The sequence below is a fragment of the Xiphophorus maculatus genome, chromosome 2, assembly GCF_002775205.1.
Source record: "Xiphophorus maculatus strain JP 163 A chromosome 2, X_maculatus-5.0-male, whole genome shotgun sequence".
NCBI classification, from domain to species: Eukaryota; Metazoa; Chordata; class Actinopteri; order Cyprinodontiformes; family Poeciliidae; genus Xiphophorus; species Xiphophorus maculatus.
Genome location: NC_036444.1, coordinates 27,716,084 through 27,738,901, shown reverse-complemented (window position 1 = coordinate 27,738,901; position 22,818 = coordinate 27,716,084). Strand labels below are relative to the sequence as shown.

General features: G+C 40.9%; 2 protein-coding genes and 1 non-coding gene across 7 annotated transcripts in view; 1 reads left to right on the top strand and 2 right to left on the bottom strand.

Moving 5' to 3' along the window:
- The window catches only part of LOC102225031 (SRSF protein kinase 2-like), a 68,064-nt gene extending 58,272 nt beyond the window's left edge, over nucleotides 1–9,792 (bottom strand). Inside the window, exons 1-2 of one of the 2 annotated variants that reach the window (XM_023349672.1) lie at nucleotides 9,706–9,792; nucleotides 9,386–9,455 (exon numbers count right to left, since the gene is read on the bottom strand). In XM_023349672.1, the coding sequence (XP_023205440.1) occupies nucleotides 9,386–9,455; nucleotides 9,706–9,721 (86 nt within the window). In that variant the 5' untranslated portion in view covers nucleotides 9,722–9,792. The remainder of the gene's footprint in view (nucleotides 1–9,385; nucleotides 9,456–9,705) is intronic. The other variant, XM_023349679.1, reaches the window with a different exon arrangement.
- Nucleotides 9,793–11,210: 1,418 nt separating this feature from the next.
- trnat-agu lies at nucleotides 11,211–11,284 on the bottom strand. Its single transcript has one exon. It is a non-coding gene; the product is annotated as a tRNA-Thr (tRNA).
- A 1,325-nt stretch (nucleotides 11,285–12,609) lies between these two features.
- Nucleotides 12,610–22,611, top strand: pus7 (pseudouridylate synthase 7 (putative)). Of its 4 annotated transcripts, none has more exons than XM_005807454.3 (17): nucleotides 12,610–12,717; nucleotides 13,763–14,080; nucleotides 14,168–14,252; nucleotides 14,848–14,964; nucleotides 15,068–15,212; nucleotides 16,401–16,418; nucleotides 16,726–16,837; nucleotides 16,932–17,009; nucleotides 17,191–17,319; nucleotides 18,172–18,297; nucleotides 18,389–18,450; nucleotides 18,881–19,041; nucleotides 19,199–19,325; nucleotides 20,708–20,809; nucleotides 21,045–21,174; nucleotides 21,314–21,405; nucleotides 22,154–22,611. In XM_005807454.3, the coding sequence occupies exons 1-17, from the start codon at nucleotides 12,626–12,628 to the stop codon at nucleotides 22,288–22,290; spliced, it is 2,031 nt and encodes a 676-aa protein (XP_005807511.2). In that variant the 5' UTR covers nucleotides 12,610–12,625; the 3' UTR covers nucleotides 22,291–22,611. The 4 variants fall into 4 exon arrangements, with proteins under 4 accessions (XP_005807511.2, XP_023180631.1, XP_023180636.1 ...); XM_023324863.1 differs by lacking the exon at nucleotides 12,610–12,717 and adding an exon at nucleotides 12,744–12,994; XM_023324883.1 differs by lacking the exon at nucleotides 12,610–12,717 and adding an exon at nucleotides 12,916–12,987.
- The last annotated feature ends 207 nt before the right edge of the window (nucleotides 22,612–22,818 follow it).

The window sequence follows — 22,818 nt, the reverse complement described above, 5'->3', positions numbered from 1 at the left end:
CGACTAAGATGAGGCTCTTTTAAAGACAAAAACAAACAAAAAAAGGGCAAAAATGATCTAATTTTCAGTCCTACACAATTTAAGTTAGCACCATATTATTTCACCCTTTTTAAATTCAGTCTATTTAAAAAGAATAAGGAACTGGATTGTTTGGATTCATTTCCAGACTCATCTGTGGAAAGAAAAGACGAGAAAAGTCTGAGGAACCTAATAACTATGAAATTAGATACATTATTGATTCCTATGTCGAATGTAAAAGCGACGAAACCACCTTCAGTATGAAGTCTGTGAACACATTTGCTAGTATTAACAGGATTAAGTGCATGTGACTGTAGCCATTCGTCCGGATTGCAGACACATGAAGGAAATGTAATCTCAGGTTCATCAAACAAACAGTAAGGATGGTAGAAAAAGAGCGAAACAGCTGAAATCTGTCAAGATGAACTCCAACATGAAGGTACTTCCCTTCCTGCCGGCATCGTCCTCCATATTTGAATCCATGACCATCCAGGATCACTTGAATATTGACAGAAAAACCAGGCTGGGGCGCATCAAAATCAAATCTCGACAATCGTCAAGCTTTCAATGTTTACAGTAGCAAAAATTAAGACAATAACAATTACGGTTAAGTGGCTGCGAAAACTATAGTTAAGCTATGATTCCCAGTTGTTATAAATATATTAAATATTGTTTTAAACATAGAAGTTGTCAGATTATTCCAAATAGTTGAGTTTTTTGTTTAATGCAGAAATCTACCTGCAAGTGTATCCTTTTGTCCGTAAATCATCAAAAAACAAATTATGTCAAGGAATTCTGACCTCAAGTCTAGCCAGAAGGTGGCAGTAGAGAGCAGCTATGAGGATTTCCGTCCTGTGATGAGCTCCTGTCTTCACAGAATTACATGCCCCAGTAATGACTCTCCATAACAAACCACTGGCCTGCCACCACAGGCCTGCACTGCATGTCATGAGCGTGACGCGCGAGGGGCAAATCCGTACTTCCTGTAAATCCCATCTGGACCACACAGTGAGAGAACTAGAGGGTCTCTTCCTCTCAATCGCCCTCGCTCAAAATCTTCATTTGGTCTGATCGACACGCTGATCTTTGAGCCTGAGTGGAAAGCAGCATGACAAATCCTGAACCAGCTCCAATCAGCTCAACAATTCGTCCCCAAAAGCATATGAGCGAATGAGATTGATTTCGTATAACCGCAGATTATCAGCCCTGCCTACTTCTGTGTTCAATTAGTCGGTGAGGGAGTAATAATATAAGCATTGTGGCCACCAGGGAAAAAAATCCTTCCCACTCAGACACGCAGGAAACGACTAATATCTCCACACAATTCAGTCTGTAACAATGAATCATCTGAGAGCAGCAGACCCCCTCTCTCTCTCTGACAGGATGAGAGTGGGCTCATTCATTTCTGCTGGATTTGTATTTGACATGTCTGTGAAAGGAAAGACTTTAGGAGAACTTACCAAAAATTGGTTTCTTTCTTTGTTCATTTTTTTTTTTTTTTTTTACAGAGAAACAAGAACGCAAAAATGATCCACCATTTTTGAAAACAACTTTTCGCCATCGGGCTCACCTCGCCCACAAATATTCCAGATTGTGCTGATCCCAAAAGTGGCCGAAAATGGATCATGCGGCTCTAAGACATGCGTCCTTCGCCAAGTTTCTAGATAATTAATCATCCGTGCACAGCTAGATTTATGGTATCTGATTAATTCTGCACCTCTGACAGTGTAAAGCACAGTTCAGCAGCCTGACGTAAAGTGAATTTCACCCTGCGTTTCCTGCAAGACAGAAAGTGGGTGTGGAGGGCTTTGTTGTGGCCAAGACAATTATGAAAGCACGGTGATCTTTGTCCCCTTCGGTGAGTGGATGCCTGTCATTCAGGTCTGTCTGGTAGTGACAGGAGACTTTGATTCGTCATAAATTAGTTTAGTTACAGTGTAAAAATATTCATCCCTCTTGAACTTTTACAAATAACCAAAAACAATTAATCGACTTACGATTAATTGTCGTTTAAATGTTTATTAGATTACAATTAGTTCCATTTGGATTGATAACGTCCGCTTGGACCCTCTTTCAATGTTGCAGTGTGGCCGCCATCCAGCAGATGGCGCCACCGAACATCTTTAAGCGGAGCCGGTCACAATTAAAGATGGCGGAGCTATCCCAGAAACGGTCCAAACGAAGTCAGTTGTGGGATGCAACAATGCACAATATAAGGTTGCGTTTTGAAATATAAGCACTTGACGAACTCCACAAGTTATCACCTTACATAGCCGAGCTTTATGACGGAGCAGCGTCAGCTTCTCAACCAAAACTTTCTGATTTGCTATGAAGGCGAGGAATGGGATGAAGACAGAAAAGCGGAGAAATTGTGACATGATATAAAAAGACATAATGCCAATAAGTAATGAGTGATTTTGGTGTCTTCCGAAGTTTAATAATGTAAGAAGGCTTTGTTTGTTCAGTCAGTATTTAACACATATAATGTTCAAATGTAATGATGTGCTTCTTTTGTAAATTAAGCCCACCATGTTATGGAAAAAGACGGTCAGCCCAATTGATGGAAGTCAAAAATTCAGTTTTTAAGACAGTTATCAATTAATCGTTTGTCGATCTATAAGATCAATCAACCTCAGATTATCTCATTCACAACTCTGGTTTGACAGATTTGTCTATTCGGCTGAGAAAATTTGAAGCCCATCCATCACATACTCCCATCCCCCTCCTCTTATTGTTCTAGGGCTGCATGTTTGTCAATCACTTAAAAGATTATGGTTTGTGTTTCTCATATGACAAAATGTGAAAAGGTTCAAGAGATGTTAGTACTTCTGCAAGACAATGGGATTTCCTCTGATTGCATCTCTGCACTTTCTTCATCCGCCCTCTCCATCCTCATACCTACTGATGCACCTGCATATAACATCATCATATTACACCCTAGAAAGCCAGATTGCTGACTAAAAGTTCGTAAACTTAAAAAAATACAAACAAACATTGAAGTATTAAGTAAAACTAAACTTTAATCTAAAAAACAAAGCAGCTGATATTATTATTTTAATGCTATTTGCACATCTTTCACAGAGGAAACAATTAGTGGGTGGGAGCTGAGCATGGGAATGTTGGTCAGATAGGGAGGTGGACGTAGAAATGTGGAATTACATTCAAACTGTGCTGCTGATGAAAGACTGATATGGCGCCTACAAAGCACAAGAACTGACCGAATGAAATGACTAAATTGTTGGTCGTTTGCAAAAATCTTCTAATTGGATACGCAACTGAACTTAGCATGTTCTGTCTGCCTAAACTTTCAGTTTGTCACAGTTAATATTTTGGTTTGTTTTCTACCTTAAAATACATCACGTCTTTGTCACAGACGCTAGTTTCAGCCTCCGCATGATTCCAGCTGCCCGCTCTCCTCCACATTCAATAGCTACGAAAAAAAAAAAAAAGTCTGTGCACAAACAATCTGAGAGGTTCACAAAGCGCTGTGTGGGAACATACGTCCTTTTGGGTTCAGCTCATTTCGTGCAGAATGGCAGACAGAGCTGGGAAAGGATCTGCAAGCTGACAGATATACATCCCGACAAAAATATTAGCATTTAGACTCTCTACTGCTGTCAGGAAAAGTTATGAGTAACAAATGCCAACATACTGAGGTAGCTTTATGTGTTCCGCTCCTAAAAACAACAGCTGGAGAGAGGAACCGACTCACCCCAGAGGACAAACCAAAAAGATCAAGAGGAAGTAAAAGGCCACAGCTCCATAGAGTTCGACGTGTTGCCAATACATTGATGCCAGCTCTAATTAGCCTTTCTTGCAGACTTTGGCTTCATTGCAGTGGCTGCAATCGTCGTGGAAAAGGACACAATCTGGAATTTCTCCAGCCGCTTTATTACAGGAGTCATCATGGCGACAAGCTCAATGATGGGTGCAGTCATCTATTATTTGTGGGAAGAAATCCAATCCAATAAAAAGGTGCACTTGAAATGAAAGACAACTTATGTCACAAAATTTCCCACGCAAAGTGGAAATAAATATTACATCAGATTGTTTAGACCAAAAAAGATATTAATGTTGCTAAATACAAATTATCTGCAACTTCAAGGGGCAATGTCATGTAAAATTGATGTTTTCAGTTGTACATGCTGCTATTATGTTTTTTCTCTCATCAAAAACATACCTGGAGTGTTGCTTTGATTCTTTCAATCATGTCTGAGAAATCCTTTAGTCTCCCATGGCAACCATTCAAAACGCCTGGATGGGCCAAGCCCCGCCTTCGAGGATAAAGCTCCTCCTCGGAGTTGCAGTTTCTAAGTTTCCAGGCCTTCACACCGACTCCCCCACTCAGCTCCTTCAGACTAGCCAGCATCAATTAGCAAACACCCGGTGGAACTGCACATCTTTATAGGAGCTGCTTCTCAGTGCAACGCTGGTAAAAACATTGTTAAATGGTTAATTGAGGAGCCATGTTGTGATGACTTCTTGAAGGCGGAGTGTCAGAAAGAGCAGGAGTTCCTTAAAGAGACAGAAGCCCAATGTCGAGGTGTTACATTTCATTATCCTTGCAAACAACATGCTGCTCTGGGTGACACTGAATAATGAATGCTACAACAGTGATTTTTCCACACTGGGTAGTTCATGCAGCTGACCTGTGGTTGGCTGAGATTGAAACATCAAGATTTTATATGTTCAATTTGCTTTGCCCATGTTCTCTTTGTTGGGTCGTCCGATGTGCAGGTCGCTGCCACCACAAAAGTTTAAGCAGCAGCCATTCAGCATTCATTCTGTAGCCCATGTGGAACCATTGCTCTCTGAGTTTCTGGACTTGCTCTTTGAGAATTAGTGGCTACTTGCCTTGTTCTCAGATTGCTCCGTTTGTAATTCGGTGATGCAGAAAGACTCAAAGAATCTGAAGGAGACTCAAGCTTGTTCAAGTGTTGCTTGAAAATTGTCCAGGATCACCGGGTAGCGCATATAAAAAGCGTAAGAGAGGCGTACCTTTGTCCTTGGAGAGACATAATTTCTTCCAAATGCAGCATTGGAGGGATCCCAACCCTGAAGCCAAATCAGCAGTGGAAGTTTCTTCTTCTTCTTCTGTTGAAAGTGACTTGGGAAGTTTGAGTCCACACATTTATTGAATTTGAAAGCCATTCAGATTACCAGTGGCCTTTGAACCGTCATTTCTGAACACATGTTATCCTTTGCAAATGAAAAAGTACTTGTCTTGATCGCCGACTTTTATTTTTCCTTCCAAATTCTGTGATTTTTTTTTTTCTCTATTTGAGCAGAGAAAAGACGCGCCCTTGATTACTGAGGTATGCTTTATAGTGGCAGAATGTTCAGTTATTAAATAAAATAAGTTTTTTTTCCTCATATCTTGTGATTTATTTTTTTGTGCTCCAAAGTAAAACAGCTGACAAAACATCCTCCTGATTTCAAATCTTTTGCCACGGGGGTTGTAAAAGTGTGAGGGTTTGTGATGCAGAGACCTTTCTTGCTGGTACAACACATCTTTTGTCAAAATGCTTCTATTAGCATTTTAAATATTTCGGCTTAGACCCAGTAAACGTCTGATAGGGGCACGTACGTGGACAAAAATATCTCCAAGAACATCCAGTTCTGCATGGCGCGGCCAAAGAGGCACAGTGGATAAAACAATAACGGTTTGAACTGAATCACAGAACGCTTTAACACCACTGCTTGCCAACAGAAGCTAACATTTGGAAAGTCCAGAGACAGAGCATTCCTTCAAGGACAAAAACCCAAATTAGAATCTTGCAAGTACAGAAAATTTGAGGCACTTCAAGGAAATGTAAAGACTATAAAAAGTAGCTAAGAGTTTGAAGTGATGCCAGACAAACTACGGAGTGATGCTGCTAGGCCTTTCCTTAACTTTCCCATTTGTTCTTTGGACAATAAACTCTAAGACTGACTAATATGAACCCCTAAGCACTCGCCTCTATACTCTAGCTATGATGGTAGAAATAATAGGCATCTCTTGAAGTTGAAAGAGTAGTTCAAACACCAAATTTACCTTGACATGCAATGCATATTATGCATTGAGACGCACAGTGGAAACCATCTTAGCGCTACCGCAGAAGGTAACATCTAATTTTCCTTAAACGACTGGGATACAGCCAATCAGCGACTAGTAAAATAAATGGTGCTCCTGGGTTGCATCCTATGGAAACATCAACCAATTGTGTGTCAAGCAGTATTGTGTCTAGATATTTCAGTTTATAAAATTATTTTTCAAATATTTTAGAATATGTGAATAATGTAACAAATAAAAGAAAAAATCTAATTCTGAAACATGAATACAGTAGACGGGTTTACTATGTCTGCCTCTGAACAGGTGAGTTCAAACCGAACAAGCCTCGTCTTTTTTAAATGGGAAAACATCAAAGTCTAGTAGACAAAAGTAGCACAATTGAGAAAGTAATATGGCTGTGTACATAATGCTCTACAGCTCCAGGTTTCGATAGTGGTGAGAATGTGAGCACAAGGCTGCGTAATGGTTTCTGAGCCAGTCCCACGGAGCTATTGATCAGGTTCATAAAAGAGGTAAGCAAAGCTCAACAATGGCAAAAGTCATCTCTCAAAGACGGGGAACGGAGTTAAGAGTACATCCAGGTCAGCTGATGTCAGATAATCATGAGAGCCTCTTCAAAGCGTCCTTTTATTTCGGCCACTTTCAGTTCTTGCACAAAGAAGTGAAGTCAAACCTCAAACTAAACAAACTTCGTTACGAGGCACTCTAGCATATCCACGCATATCACGACCCCTGCGTCAGTGAAGAGCAGGGCCTGGGATGAAAATGAGTGGCCGTGTGCACGTTAGGTGCGGTAGAGTTCTGGGAATTGTGGTCAGGTGGACGTACACTTTCAAGAGAAGAACATTTTAAATTAATATGCATGCAAGAATCTTTAAGAGAATGCATCTCAAGGCAGTTTTTTTTGCACAAAAACACACACTTACAACTTCAGTCGCACGCAACTCCAAACTCTAAACCTAAAGTTTATGATATGAAAACCTATTTTTATTTATACCCATGTTTCTGGCTAGCTAACCAGAAACATTTTATTGTTTCTGGTTAGCCAGCCTTCATTCTTGACACACAAACTCTTGCATAAGTGCATTTTCACAAGCTAATCAACAACTGGTTAACTGTGAGACAGTTATTTTTTGTTTTTGGGCATGTGCACCGACTGATGGCACCCTTTGAATTTCGCTGTCCTTGTGACAATGACAATAAAGATTTATCTATCCATCTATCAATAACCAATCAAGATGAATAATTTACTTTAAACATTTTTAATGAATGCATCTCTATAAGATTCTTAGTTGTTTTTGTTTTTTTTTAAGTCATAACCTAGTGTGTAAAAAAAGCATCCGGCTGGTGTCTACAGCAGTGTGTGCCGTCTCCAGTCGTCGGCTGGTTCTGTCTGCAATTTCAAAACAATAATGATGGGGGGGGGGGAGTCTGCTTTACTGTCAAATGAGAGATTATAAATTTATTTTTCTTCTTCAAAGCACTCAAAGACAAAGCAACCATCACCGTGAAGCTGCTAACTGCTGCTCTGTGAAGTTCAGCTCATTGTGTGTCTGTCATATTTTCCCCCCCCAAAAAATTGTTTATGAAAATGTTTGACTGATTTAAAACCGAGTCGGTGTATGTTGGCGTGCAGGTTGCCCAACAACTTCACTTCATCCTATTCTAGTCGCGCTTAAATAGAAAGCCACATTAGCAGCGCTGTATTAAATCTATCGTTTATTGCACATTTCGGTGCGAAGTGCAGCGGATTTAACTCATCATGCAGGGCCGGTCCACGGCTGTATGAGTCCTTGAGCAGAATTTGACTTAGGGGCCCCTCTTGCTGCTAAAAACATCGGCATCCCTAACAGATTTAATGAAATCTGGGAGCGGGGGGAGTAGTTTAATTGGAAAACTCTAAAAACAATAAGTTATTATCGCAGTTTACTCATTTCTATTTGTGGGCAAACAGAGCTCAAACTCAAAAGATTAAACTCGCAGCATCAGATTGTTGCTATGGTAACAAAACAATCTAACAATGAGTATTGTTCTTTGAACTTTTGCAAAGTAACCTGCCAACAATTTAAAATCTTTTAATTTATGTATGCTGAAACCATTAAATCAAATTTAGCAGCATAGATAATCTCAATAAACAAATGTTCCATTCATACATCTGTGGTCTGTGTTAGAATATTAGCATTTATGGGCCCCTGAAGCCCCGGGGGCCTGATGGAGCCGCTGACTTCATTTGGATTAAACAGAAGTGCAAATAATTGATATTCATTTTAATTGCATTTTTTGATTTGTTGTTATTAAGACTAATTGTGGGTTTAAATAGCGTTTCACTGGCGTTTTCCATAACATATAATTACCCAGTAATATTTTTTACATTTCCTGCCTACTTAACATCTTTTAATACAAAAACACGGTGGACCGCCTCAGCGCCCCGACCACCGGGCTTAGCAGGATTTCTGGGGGAAAACCTGGTGTGATTGACTTCGTTTTACCTCTCTGGTGGTGTTTCCATATTTTAACTGGTTCTGCGGACGCTCCCACACACACACACGCACACGCACACACACACACACACACACACACGCACACACACACACACACACACACACAGACGAGCACATGGAGGGGCTGCCCGGGTCTCAATGCCTCTGTGTGTGAGGAATTCCAGCAAATTCCTGCGGCCCCCTGGGGTGGTCGCTCCGGTGGTATCACCTAATTGATGCCTGCTTGCTCCTGCTGCCGGTGACGTCGCTCCAATAGCGTCGTGCCATGAAGAAAGCCCCCCTACTCATCTGCACTCCGATTCGCATGCACTTTACAGAGCCACTGCAGCGAAATCACGCTGAAATACTACTGCAAATCAAGAGCCGCAACCCGGGAAACAATGCTCCGATCAGCCGAGTAAAGTTACATAACATCCCACCCCCTAAAAAAAACAAAAAAGATAATAAAAAAGCATAACAGACGTATATGGGGAGGAGAGGGGGGGGGGGGGCGGTCTGTCTACGCTTTAGGACGGAAAAAGCGTCACACGTAAAAATAAATAAATAAATAAAAACATCTAAGAAATTAAACCGAGAAGCCAGTGGAGGTGGTGAAAACACTGTACGGAATCGGCTGGCAACTTCAGATCCTCCTCTGAAGGCTGCTCGGATGGAAGAACACGCCTTGTACCATGTGTCTAACATGCAGCCGCAGCGTCACGGTCACTCACTCACCCACACGAGAAAAAAGAAACTAAAGTCCTGCAACGCAAACAAACGCGTCCCGTCCACTGGGCAGAACAATCACCACCACCACCGCCTCCGCCCCGCTTACCTCCGATGGTGACCCGCTTTATCCCTCTTCCCCTTCGGCCGCCTCTTCCTAGCCTGAATGGCCATCACTGCTGGTTCAAGTTTGGCGACGTTGAAGAAGTCCCATGAAAACAGAGGAGACACAGAGAGAGAGAGAGAGAGAGAGAGAGAGAGAGAACAACCCAACATCATCACCATCATCGGGGCTTACAGCTGGCTGCCGCGGGTCATGTAGCGTCGTTTGTGACTGACGCTTTCTCACGCCTTGTTTACGTCCCACCAGCCTGACAGCTGAACACAGACAGGAGCCGGTTAGCAGAACCGGGTTAAAGAGATACGCACCTTTCTTGGAGCTCATGTTTTCTCCTCTTCCCCGGCAGCAGGGGCGGATAGTACGGCGGCGGCAGCCGGGTCCTCTCCCTCTGCACTCGCTCACACTAAACTCATCTGTGTTTGGATGACAGGCGCGCCCCCTGCCGACCGAAGCAGGCATCGGTAGGGATGGCTGGTGGATGTGATTCAGACTTTGAGATTAAATAGAGGGGCGGCGCGTATTCAGGGTTTCTTTCAGAAAAGTTGCTAACTGCTACCTGCTGTTGTCCAATGGGCCGCCATGTCTTTGAGACAAAAATGGTTTAAAGTTGACAGGAAATTTGAAAATATCGCTAGGTAATTATGTGTTATTGGAAGACATTACCAACACCTAGACATAAAACTATGAAGTTTTAGAGAAAGGCAAACATTAAAAAAACCTAAATGAATAAACAAGCAATGTTTAGCCTGGTGGGGGCGCAAGTAAAGCCTGGTGGCCCGCCAGGCTTATAACGCATGGGTGGAAACCCTGCGTGTTACTAAACAAATATACTGTATTTAGAAATATACTGGATTGTAGATCGGGGCTGGGTTGTATTTGTATGAGTTTGATAATATTTCATAAGGCATTTAGCAAGGTATCACCTAAAAGTTCACATCTAAACAGCAACAAAACACAAGGAGGGAGGAAAAACCACAGCTGACACATAACATTTCAGCATAAATGTTATTGCAGAACAGCAATAAAATAAAGCATGACTAATGTCCAGAAAGCTATTGCACATATTTAACGTCATAAAGGTACATCTTAATTTAAATACAGTCGTTCATTTGGGCAAGCAAGTGGAGAAAGTAGAAAGGAAAGAACCTTGAGCAGAAACACGCAGAGGCTCTTACCCAACAATTCAGGACAGACATGGCAGAACAAATGCAAAGTTATTAACAACAACAGGCTATATTTATCATGACTTAAAGAAAATATGCTCTTCACAATCTGTTGTCCAGCAGTCTAGGCTTGTAGAAGCAGAGCAAAGAGTCAGACATAACTGAATCTCGCCAATAAAAACAGGATGGCTTAGTTAATGGCATTAAAAGTAGACATGGTGTCTGCACCCTTTATTGAAACTGAGAGCTGGTTTTACAAGAAAAGAGCTGACAGCTCCACCTCCCGTTCTACTCCTACACACTAACAGCCATAACTACGTCCCGTAAAGTAGCGAAAGCTTATTTTCCTGAACATATCTACATATGTCTGGAACAACCGAATAGTAGACGTAGCCAGGTCAGTCTTACTGAGATGGAAGAGCATCTCAGTCATACTGATTAATTTTTGTTTGCTTTTAAACAAGATTACTCTGATGTAAAAATGTTTTGCTTTTAACAGCAAAATTCAAGAAACCTATCATGCACAGTTTATAATACAGGATTATTTTTACTTTATTCACAGCGCAACCTCAGTGGATAGAGCTTGGATGTATGCATCTATATAAAACACCTGCTTGGTAGCTCCCGTTACATAGAAATTAATACACAAAAGGCACCGCTGGGATTTGAACCCAGGATCTCCTGTTTACTCGACAGGCGCTTTAACCAACTAAGCCACGGCGCCACTAATTGGAAACCCCAATATCTACTTTTTAATACATAGTGATGCATGTCTATTCATCTCTAACGATGAAGTATATGGTAGACAACTTACAAAGTATCATAATTATTATTTTCTTTTTCGTGAAGGGCTTTTATAGATTATATATATTAGATGTATCAAGTCACTAATGCGGTCTGATAAAGTGTGTTTGATATGAAATTCTTTTGGGATCGGTTTTTACAGATTGCCTTTTCATGTTGTATTTTCCGCTCATGGAAAAAATGTTGCAGAATGTGATGCAACACAAAGCGCTCATATAACGGCATATACATATAAAGCCATCGTAAAATTGCTTTCTGAGATTCTCAAATTTTAAAAAATTGGAATGTTGGTGGTTTTAATTAGTTTTAGTTACTTATTTGTTTTTTCATTCACAGATTATTATAAGCCTCTAAAGATGCCACATTCTTCATGGAAAGAATAATTAAATGTCCAAATTTGTAATTTTATTTTATTTTTAATAAGATGAGGTTGTCTTTTTAAGACAACCCTAAATGCAAAATGTGAAATGACATCTGCAGTCAACCAATGTACATTATGTTTGTTTGTTTTTTTAAAATTAAGTATTAGCCTTAAATTTAAAACATACCAATAACAACTTACTCACTTATTGGTTATTGTTTTGATACATTCGGCTAGGTTGTTGCAGCAATGGCTGCTTTCCTACCAATCTGTATGAAACCAAAGGAGCGGGGACTTCTGTGCAACTACTTTGGTATGGCTCCCTCTAGAGGCCAAATTGAGGAAACGTGGAAAACTTCATTAAGTAGTTCAAGAGAAAAAACGAGCCACTTTTAAAAATAAATACACCACATAGATGCAGTCATTTGTATAGGAGTCTCAACTAAATATTGAATGTATGCACTGTACAAAACATATTTTTCAATTGGTCGTCAGTCTTGCATTGGATTTTTTCCTTGGTAATATCTCGTGGTTGAGGGTGTAAATGACAGTATGCTGATCACATCAGTCGTCACCCTAACTGTCTCGGTCATTACACACTTCTGTAACATTAATTAAAACATTAATTTCACTGTAACGAGCAAAATTAAAAGCCTGAAATGTATCACTTTTTGTGTGATTAATGTATTTACTATGCGTGGTTTGTTTCTTTATCAAATTGGTAAAATAAATACATTTTCCATTATATTCTAATGAGGGTTTTTTTTTCCAACTTTCTCTATTGCGTTGTCATTTTGGTTAAAAGTTAATAAAGCTGCATTTTGAAGTCATTAAACGCGTCACTTCCTCATTGTCAAGCTCCTCCAGCCAATCCCCGACGTGGGCGGGCTTTGGGCTTACATGTGTTTCCGGGATCTTTCACGCACGCACGTGTGGCAGACGCAGTTATTCTTTACCACTTTCCGTCCTCCGTTGAACATCGACACGAACAGGTAAACAGGTGTACGTCAGCAATCCCAGCGTCGCCTGCTTTTATTTACTCGTTGTTCCGTTTTACGTTCGGCTCTCCAGATGTCGACCTAGCTTCCTCAGCGTTAGCACCGTCTGGCTTTAGCTGCTTAGTTTGAACATGATTGCGACGGTGGGGTTTCCTTTCGTTGTCAGCGTCAAGCTTTGGGTTCTTACGACGTTTCCGCGACTGCCTGTTCGGTGGAAGAGAAGAAGAGTTTTCCGGATTCACAGCCATTCCCTGCTCCAGCTTTGTAAGCAGTATGTGTTGAGACGAATCTCTCTCTGTTTACCCGGTCATCCTCTGTACAAGCTGGGACCCTCAGCGTCCTGGTCACAGCTGTGGACATCAGGAACAGTGAAAGTCGATCCAGCATTGTAGGGCTGCAACTAACAATTATTTTAGTTGTCGCCTATTTTGACGATTAATCCTATATATATATATATAAAAAAAAAATCACTTTCTGTAGATTTGTAACATTTTAAAAACAATATTAGAAATACTTTAAAAATGCAAAAAGGTGTATAAATAATTCGAGTCCCCTGTTAAATAAGAATATAAACATTTAACGTTTGAAAGCAATAACATAGCAATCATTTAGCGTATGCCTGGTCATTTGTCGCAAAGGATGCGTCTGCGTGGGTGGCACATGAAAAACATATTTACAGACAGTTTACATATATATATATATATATATATATATATATATATATATATATATTAAATAGAAAATATGTAATTTTTGTACCGTTTTGGCTTAATGATTGCTCTGAGTATGCTACTCATTTTTTTTTTAGTCCAGTTAATGATTAATTGATAACTAAAGTAGCTGATGATTAGTTCAATAATCGATTCATAACAGTTGATCGTTTCAGCTGACACGCATTGCACTTGAAATATAATAATTAAGCCACCGACTACTTTTGGCTGCAGTCATTGTCTGTCACACATCGCCGTGGCAGAACATGTATTTAAGGAACGTTGTGTAGTACATTTAGAGCAACAAGAAATGTTTTATTTTGCTTTAGCTCGACTTTGATGGCCGAGTCAGAGCCTGTGTCTGACGCCACCCCGGTCGGAGAGAAGAGAACCTGTCTGCGGCACGGGGACGAAGAGACGCCAGCCAAAAAGCCAAAGGTTGACGGTGAAAACGGGAACGCTCCCAACCCAGATGGCGGCGGTGGGGAGGAGGAGGAGGAGGAGCAGCCGGAAGGACAGGCGAGTGATGGAGAGGAGGACGGCGAGAGCTTTGCTGACATGATGAAGCACGGCCTGACTGAGACGGATGTCGGCATCCTGAAGTACGTCAGTGACCATGAAGGGTTCTCTGGAATCCTCAAGGAAAGGTTTGGTTCTCCTCTGGCTTTGCTCAATAATATGTTTATCTTCACATTTGTTCGATAAACGGATCTTGTCTTATGGCTTGTGTTCAGGTATTCTGATTTTGTCGTGCACGAAATCAACAAACAAGGAAAGATGGTGCATTTAGATGATCTCTCCATCCCAGCAGACAGTGAGGTAAGATATCGGTTGTCTTTCATTCCAGCATCAAGTAGGGACGTCCCGCCTGAAAAACAGAGTGGTCATTTAAGAAACTTTATTTGCTGTTTTTGCTTCCAGCGTCTTAAATTTTAATCACTAGTGTTTCGGCAACTTTGTGCGCAGCATTCAGTGAGAGTCGCAAGACCCAGAGAGACGGGAAGCTGCAGCAACCGATACAGCGTTTTTTTTTTCAGCATCAACTTCTTTGCAAAAGGGGGAAAACAACCAAATCGCTGTTTGGGGGGGAAGTTAGATAAAAGCTAAAAATGTCGGCAAAGCGACACTGGCAGCCTGTCAGTGACTCATAAACAACTCAAGGGAGATGGGGCTATCTGCGAAGAAATGCTGTCAAAGTTTAGGGTTTCTAATCCTCCTTTCCAAATGTTTTTGTTTTTTCCCCCAATTTAGAAGATATCTCTTGTAAACGTGGTTTTGCAAACAATCAGAAATACGACATTAATGCCACTAGCCAAGCTGACAATGTTGAGAAAAAAGTCTTTTTGTTTAAATCTATGCATGATCATGATTTATCCAAAGCGTTCTTCTTCTGTTGTGCGCCTGTTGTTTTTAGGAAGGAGCGGAACCCGAGCAACAACCGACTGAGTGCGACGTGCTGACGGAGGAGCAGCGACAGCAGCTCGGTGAGCTGCAGCTCTTCAAGAACAAAGAAAGAAACGTCTCCATCGAGGTGAGCCCAAAGGAGACCCGCGTCCTCTTTCAGCGTTGAACTCCCATAGGAGCACCACGGTCCAATGAGATTTTTCTCCGCCATGTTTTTCCCACTTTCGTAGGTAAAAGACGATACGAAGGAGAAGAGAACGCTCGTCCACAAAGCCATCAAGACTCAGTTCCCTGGTCTAGAAACAAAGACCGAAGAGAAAGAAGGTCACAAGTTCATAGTGGCCTACCATGTTGCAGGGAAGAAGGCGTTAGCAGGTAAAAATAATTCTCGACTTGTACATTATTGAGGTTTACTGCATGTTCTCTTCACCTGTACCCAGACTGCAGAGCCTTCCAATGGTATACTCACCTTTGTTTTCTTCCCTCCACATTTTCTCACGTTACAACCAAAACTTTAATGTAGAATTACAAAACAAGTGCATCGTTGTGAAGGGCAAGGAGAACGATACGACGGTTTATTTTGTCAGTGAAAATCTGAAAAGGGTGGCAGGTGCAGGGCACTGGGTTTGTGGTTGTAGCATGACAAAATGGGTTCGAGATCATCTGCAAGCCGCTGTATGTTGCATGCACGTGCGCATGATTAACACATCTGCATGATTCTGCTCAGAGATCACACACACACAACCTACTTATTGTAATGCTTTATTATTAGTAGTAGCATTTTTAATATTTGGGATCAGTTCTGAAAAAACAAAAATCAATTCTGCGTAAAAACATTTCAACAGAGAGCAGTTCTCCCAGGCTCCTGCATGACCTACGTCAGGGGTGTCCAAAGTGCGGCCAGGGGGCCATTTGTGGCCCCTGGACTAATTTTCTTTGTGGTCCTCAGCTCCAGTTCAGGAACCATGCAGCTTTGGCTCGTCCAGCACAGGTGGTTGATGCGGACGCCTTTATTTTAATCAGGGTAAAACTATTGCTGACCTAATTTTCTTACAATGGAAAATGCCAAGTACAAGACAAGGTGTTCATGCTTTTATAACCAAGCTTTTATAATCAACACAACCAGAGACTTTTAGTTTGCTGCACTATCATCAGATTTTTGTAATTTATAACATTTGGCTAAATGTAGCAAACATTTTTGAAACAACGTGACCCAAATCTTGTTCTTGTAATTCAGAATAAATCTGTTCAATCGGGACCAAAAACATTTGGAAAAAAATTAATTTTCCTTCAATGCAGCAAACGTGCAAAATCCTTTCCAGTTTGGGATGGACAACTAACAACACTTTACTACAAAAAAAAAGAAGCATTTGCTTGATTTTAGTTTCTTCTTCTTCTTCTTCTTATTGTTTATGTCCACAAGTGCTTTTGACTTGACACGTGACAAAAAGTTTGGACACCCCTGACCCACATCCTGACATGGCAACCTGTCCTTTGGTTTGTTAGAGCCTCTTTTCTTAGTAACATTATTCTATCCTCCTTTTGCTCTTCTCTTGTGGATAGAAGTCAAAACAGCTGCAGGTAAGAACTGATTCTCCACGCAAGACAGTGGCTCAGGTTGAGATTCATGCTGAGTTACTAAGTGTAAAGGAGTAAAATCAGAAATGTAACATAACCGCTTACAAGATTGAGCCTAAATGAGTTTATGATTGTGTCTCGTGTAAAGCATTGAAAGGGGTCGTCTAAGTCACGCTGCCAAACATGTTTGTATCTTCAACTTTGTTGGTAGAATCGTGGCGTTTTTAGTGAGTTTTTGTATTCTAAATAGTTTATTTGAAATGGTTTCTCATCATGTTTTTTTTATTTTTTATTTCTGTTTCCACAAAAGCTCCAAGGAAGCACTTTTGGCCCAAAAACCGCGGCAGCTATTGCCACTTTGCTCTTTACAAGGAGAACAAAGACACCATGGATGCCATCAATGTGCTCTCAAAGTTCCTCAGGTCTGATTTTGATGCTAATTATTATTTTTCTTTTATTTATACGTAAGTAACAAGGCGATGTAAAGGTGTATGCAACGGTCCATGGTTTTTCCAGGCTTAGACCCAACATGTTCTCCTACATGGGCACCAAGGACAAGAGGGCCATCACAGTTCAGGAAATTGCAGTTCTCAAGTGAGTGGTAAACCAGTTTTTGTTTTGTTTTTGGCTAATTTGCTGCTACAACCGTTGCCATTCTGATGTACATGAACTGTTTGGTGTGGGACTTGTTACATTTGTCTGCGGTTGCTGGAAAATCGACCACAGATTTTCCGATTTGTGGATCCGACTTGTCGTTTTCCTGCTGCTTACGTAGGATCACCGCAGAGAGGTTGGCTCACCTCAACAAGTGCCTCATGAACCTGAAGCTCGGCAACTTCTGCTACAAAAACCACCCTCTGAAGCTCGGGGAGCTGCAGGGAAACCACTTCACTGTGGTCATCAGGTCAGCAGACACAGGAACAGCCTGAGTATGTTGCACAAACAATTCACAAATAAGCAACGTACAACAACAAATCTGTTTTTAGACCCGATGTTTAGAGGTTTTGTACTTTTTGCTGTTTGCAACCTCACCTTTCTTTTGCAAGCTAAAACGGCATCATGACTAAATACCTTGACATGTTAAAACCATCAGCCAATACTAATTTCATTGCCAATAATATCGTGTATCCCTGGCATCCATTTATTTTGGGATTTAATCCTCCAACAAAAATATTGAATGAAACTCAAAATTTTGTTTTCAACAACTTTTTAAACAGGATGTTATACTTTTTTTTTTTTTTTTTTTGTAGCCAGCACTGCTCTAAAAAATGTTATTTAGTTTTTTCTTTGTTGTTTGCGTCCCAAAAAAGAGGCATTATCGAGGTGATGCCTTTTGTAAAGCTTGAATAGTTTTCTGTTTTTAGAAGATTCATTTTGGGAAAATTTTTTTTTTTTTTCGCCGTTGCATTCCCTGGGGATCCCCAGCCAAGAACTACCATCTTGTTTGACAAGCGTGCTTCAATTTGGGTCAAGTCACAGAAGGAATTATTGAAATAAAGGCTATATAAAAAAAACCCCAAAACATTTTCCTAGGGTAAAAAGTTAGAATAAAATTGAACCAGCCCTATATTCTGTAAATGTTGCAAAAACTGGACTCGTGAGCGCAAGAGCAGCTGATGTTCCAAAGAAGTGAACTTTGCCTCAAGAGTTTAAATACATTTTTAGTTTTGTGATGGCACAAAGCACTTGTCAGAATTTTTCTAGCTTATATCAAAGCGACTTTTTGATTTGAACTCTCTCTGTTGTTTCTCACAAGGAACATCTCAGGAACGGACGAGCAGGTCCATCAGGCCATGGGGTCCCTCAGGCAGACCGGCTTCATCAACTACTACGGGATGCAGCGCTTCGGCACCACCGCCGTGCCCACGCAGCAAGTAGGCAGGTGATCTGCCTGCAGAAATTCCCGACAGGATGCGACGAATTATGACGCGCTGGAGGGAGAACTCAGATCGTCTGGTTTCGCTTTGTTTCAGGGCCATCCTGAGAAACGACTGGAACCAAGTGGTGGATTTGATTCTCAAACCTCGACCTGGAGGTTGAATTATTATTTTTTTCTCTTTGCTTTTGAAGCTGCTTGCCAGAGTTTTTTTTTTTTTTTTTAAGTGCGTCTTTAGATAGAAATGAAAGCATGCCATTGTTTTGAATTTAATTTTCTTTTTGTTGCTGTAAATAATTATGTAAGATGAAATGTTCCCTTCCTAAAACAAACTCCAATGCCTCTGATGACATCACATAAGGCAGAAAGCAACTGATGGAGTTTTTGTTTGAGTACATTGACTGTATTTGTTTTTTGTGTTTTTGATCGGTCTTCCTTCAAATATATTTGCTCCTGCAACTGAAATACTTAAAGTTTAGATATACTTTACTAAAGCGCCAGAGGCGACTCAAATGTTTGTATCTGCACAGTCCGAAATACAGCTGTAGACGGTATCTCACACCTTCTTTGTCTGGGTCACTTTCTGCAGCAGAGAAAGAATATCTGGTTCGCTGCAGGGAGGAGTGGGCGAAGACTCAGGACCCAGAGGCTGCGCTGAAAAAGCTGCCAAACAAGCGCTGCGTGGAGGGACAGCTGCTCCGGGGCCTGTCCATGTACGGCAAGAAAAACATCGTCACCGCCTTCGGATTGGTTGGTTCCACGTCTTCAATACCGGGCATTGAGGGGAAGAAAAACCCTTTGTAACGCATGTTCTTTTATGTTTCTCCCCTGTCGAAGCTTGTGCAAATATGAATTCAGCAGAGATAATAAAAATGCTGATTTTTAAAAAAATTTGTTTATTTCCCAGATCCCCCGGAACAACCGGCTGATGTACGTTCACAGCTACCAGAGCGTGGTGTGGAACGCCATGGTGAGTCGCAGGATCGAAGCCTTCGGCCTGAAGGCGGTGGAGGGCGATCTGGTTCTCAGAGGAAGTAAGTTCGGTTTTTCTTCGACTGGCAAACGTTCACTGACGATCCCTTTTCATGCTTTCATTCGTGTGAGGGAGATGTGAGCCAGCTGCGCGTTGTCAGTCAAACCAGATGATATGAGAACATGGACCAACAAGGACACAGATCAGAAGAGAAAAGACAATTTGTACATAGTGAGAGCAAGTTTTTATAAACATAACTGTATAAGATCATAACTGTGGGTTAATCCATAAGATGACATAACTGGTTTCTTGTCATTATTGGTGCATAACATGTTACTGGGGATGCACCAATATGAAACTTTAAGCCAATATCTATATCCGATATTTTGTGCTCTGATGGCCTGAGCCAGACTTTAAAAACTGCTCATTTTGCATGTGGTGGAGTTTACAAATCCTGTTGGATTTGTATTCATTTAATACACTCAAATATTAAATTATTTTTTTTAATTATTTTTGGCATGGAGCCATCTGCCAGAAGTTTTAAACTAATTCACAAATTTGTACCTGCGAATGTGTAGACCTACCTATTAATGTTTTGCAATTGGCATGAGTAAAAAATTTTTTTTGTCTGGGATAGGATACCAAAACGGGCTCTCACCCCAGGGGTCCTTATTCTTTTAAATACGCCTCTGGTTGTGGCTAATAGCCAAATTTAGCAATATTATACTTATCATATACATTTCCATACCATCTGAATACGGTGAAAAAACTACACACACTGCTGGAATAAAAAAAAATACAACTAGTAATGCATAAGATATCGCCATTGACATCGTTGTCATAGTCGGTGTCACATGACCAAACAAACACAAATGGCAACAATAAGGGAACACATATCGACATCGGTCCAATGAACCGGGGCCATTATGCTAAAAAAAAATGACCAAGATGGGCTGATGCTGACATTAATGCCGACATGTCATGCATCCCTACATATTATCAGTGAAGATTGTCGCCTACCGTTCTGGATAGTTCGTCTCTCACACTTCCTGTGTTCTTACCTGCACAATGCAGATCCTTCTCCCGTTTCTAGTTTTGTCTGTCAACACCAAGTTAATAGAAAACCTGCTTAGAGAAGCACAGCTAGGACAGTTGTTAGCCAAACTGAAGTCATACGCAGAGAATCTAATGTTATTCTTCAGTGTTTCATCCATGCTTGGCTTGTGTACCATAACAGAGTACACACACACACACACGCGCGCACACACACACGCACACATGCAGACACACGGGGGGATGATGACTTAGAAAAACATCCGCCTCTTGTTCCGAAAGTATTTCTAAACTAAAATGGACAGTTTGGTTTAAAAATAACTTATCATATAGGAAAATCTTATTAGAAGCTGAATTTTCAGCCGTTTTGCTTCTCGTCTGCTCCCACAGCCACAGCACACGTCCTGAGTGCCGAGGAGGCCGAGAGCCACTCCATCCATGACATCGTGATGCCGCTTCCTGGGTATGATGTCATTTACCCCTCCCACCACGGTAAGACATGTCTTTGTGATTTCCTTTCTTCTTATTATAAACATAAATTTATTAGGAGAAATAAATGTCTTGCTGCAAGGCAACAGCTATATATATTTATATATAAATAAAGATTAAAAATGAAAAAAATCTTCTTTTTTTTTTTTTTTTCAATTGGAAAGTGTAAATGTAAATGATTACCTCTGTGCCTGTCATGGTTCCTAAATTAAAACTTCATCCATCTTGTTTCTGCCAGTCGGTGAGGGATACAGGGAGCTGCTCTCTGCTGACGGCCTGGACCTGGACAACATGAGGCACAAAGTGAAGGACTACTCCCTGGCCGGAGCCTACAGGCGCATCATCGTCAGACCCACTGATGTCAGCTGGTTAGCAGGATTTCATGTTTTGTTTCTTTTTCCTACTTTAACCCTCCTGGTGGTTAAATAATTAGACTTTTGTTTGGATGCCGCAGTGATTTCATCTGCTGTAATAAGAGACACCGATGCTTCGTTCTCTTGTTTGCAGGGAGGTGATTCACTATGACGACCCCCGGATCTCTCTGGTGCACAGCGATTTTGAGAAGCTGGAGAATAAACCTGCTCCTGTCTTCAACCAAGGTCTGCTCATCTCAGATCTTCTTTGAACGAACGTCACAGGAAAACCTTTTTTACCTAGACGGTCTACGTATAGGTTCCCAAAAGTTCGTCAAAAGTAACCAAAGTGATTGAAGTGTAAAACAACAAGATGACTTAAACCAACAACATATGGTCTCCCAATCGAACGTTACTAAATTCTCTGGAGTGAAGTCTCTGATAAAGCTGAACTCTGAAGTACCTGATGTTGCTTGTCTGTCACACTCATCCCCAAGCTGCTTTTTTAAAAATCGCATAATGTTTTCATGTAAAAACGTAGCTTCTCTTCATCATATCCACGTTTCCTCTCAAGTTCATAGAGGGCTGCTAAAACCGTTAAACATTAAATTCTAAGCTGAACAAAGCGAAGCACTACATCTATTCAGCAGGAGCAACGACCTTTTCAGTGCATTACCTCCACTCACAATTATTTGCATTGAAGCGTTTAGCTAGAAAATGTATTGACACTGAATAAACATGCTAGCATTAGCATAGCTGCATGTCTCAGGACTATATCAGAACACTGTAGTAGCTTTCTTGAGCCAGCGGAACCGTGTTCAAGCAGAATATTAAGGTTGATGTGAAGAAACTCCAGTTGGTTCTAAATCTGTCGTGAAAAAGTGATGGACTGCAGCGTCCTGAACGTCGTCGGCGGGTTAGAATGTCAGCTGCTACTAAAACCATCTGATGCTAGAGATGACCTGTGCTGTCTAACTGATTCCTCCTCTCACAGACGGGCAGTACCGGGCTCTGCGGATGGAGTTCTCCCTGCCTCCCTCAACTTATGCTACCATGGCGATCCGGGAGGTCCTCAAGTTGGACACCAGCATCAAGAAACAGACGCAGCTCAACACCGTTTGGTTTAACTGAGATCAGATGACTTGTTGGCCTCGAACTGGGCTGCTGCAGGCTCAGATCTACGTAACGAGTTATTTTAGAGTTCGATGTGTAGAGAGTATCTGAAAGAGCAACGACTCTGTTCTCTGTTGTCTATGGTGTGTAAAAGGATGAAGAGCAAAATAACAATATCCAATTTTATGATTTTACTGTATATTTTCAGCGATAATACAAGTAAGAGCTTCGCATTCCGGGTGCTTATCACTGATGCTGGTTTGTACAGAAATGTTTTCTTTTCTTTTATTTTTTTTTAACTTCTGGCTGTAAATAGGAGTAAACTTAAAGTGACTAACATCTGAGTCTGATTTCATTTATTAAAATCATTTATTGCTACGGTTTAGAGCATATCCAGCAAATATAAAACTAAAGTTTATAATTATTACAGTAATGTAGTAAACACCACCATAACATAGTGAAACTTTTTTTTTTAACATTTCCTGTTTAGAAAATGACACACAGTTTAGAAAAGTTACAAAAATATTTGAAAAAATCTCTTGTTTA

What these genes read in the sequence shown, in the direction of transcription:
- pus7 (XM_023324863.1), top strand. Translation starts at nt 12,855, where the DNA reads ATGATTGCGACGGTGGGGTTTCCTTTCGTTGTCAGCGTCAAGCTTTGG. An exon ending in CCATCCCAGCAGACAGTGAG is followed by an intron (nt 14,253 to 14,847) that starts GTAAGATATCGG and finishes TGTTGTTTTTAG; the next exon opens with GAAGGAGCGGAACCCGAGCA. An exon ending in TGCTCCTGTCTTCAACCAAG is followed by an intron (nt 21,406 to 22,153) that starts GTCTGCTCATCT and finishes CTCCTCTCACAG; the next exon opens with ACGGGCAGTACCGGGCTCTG.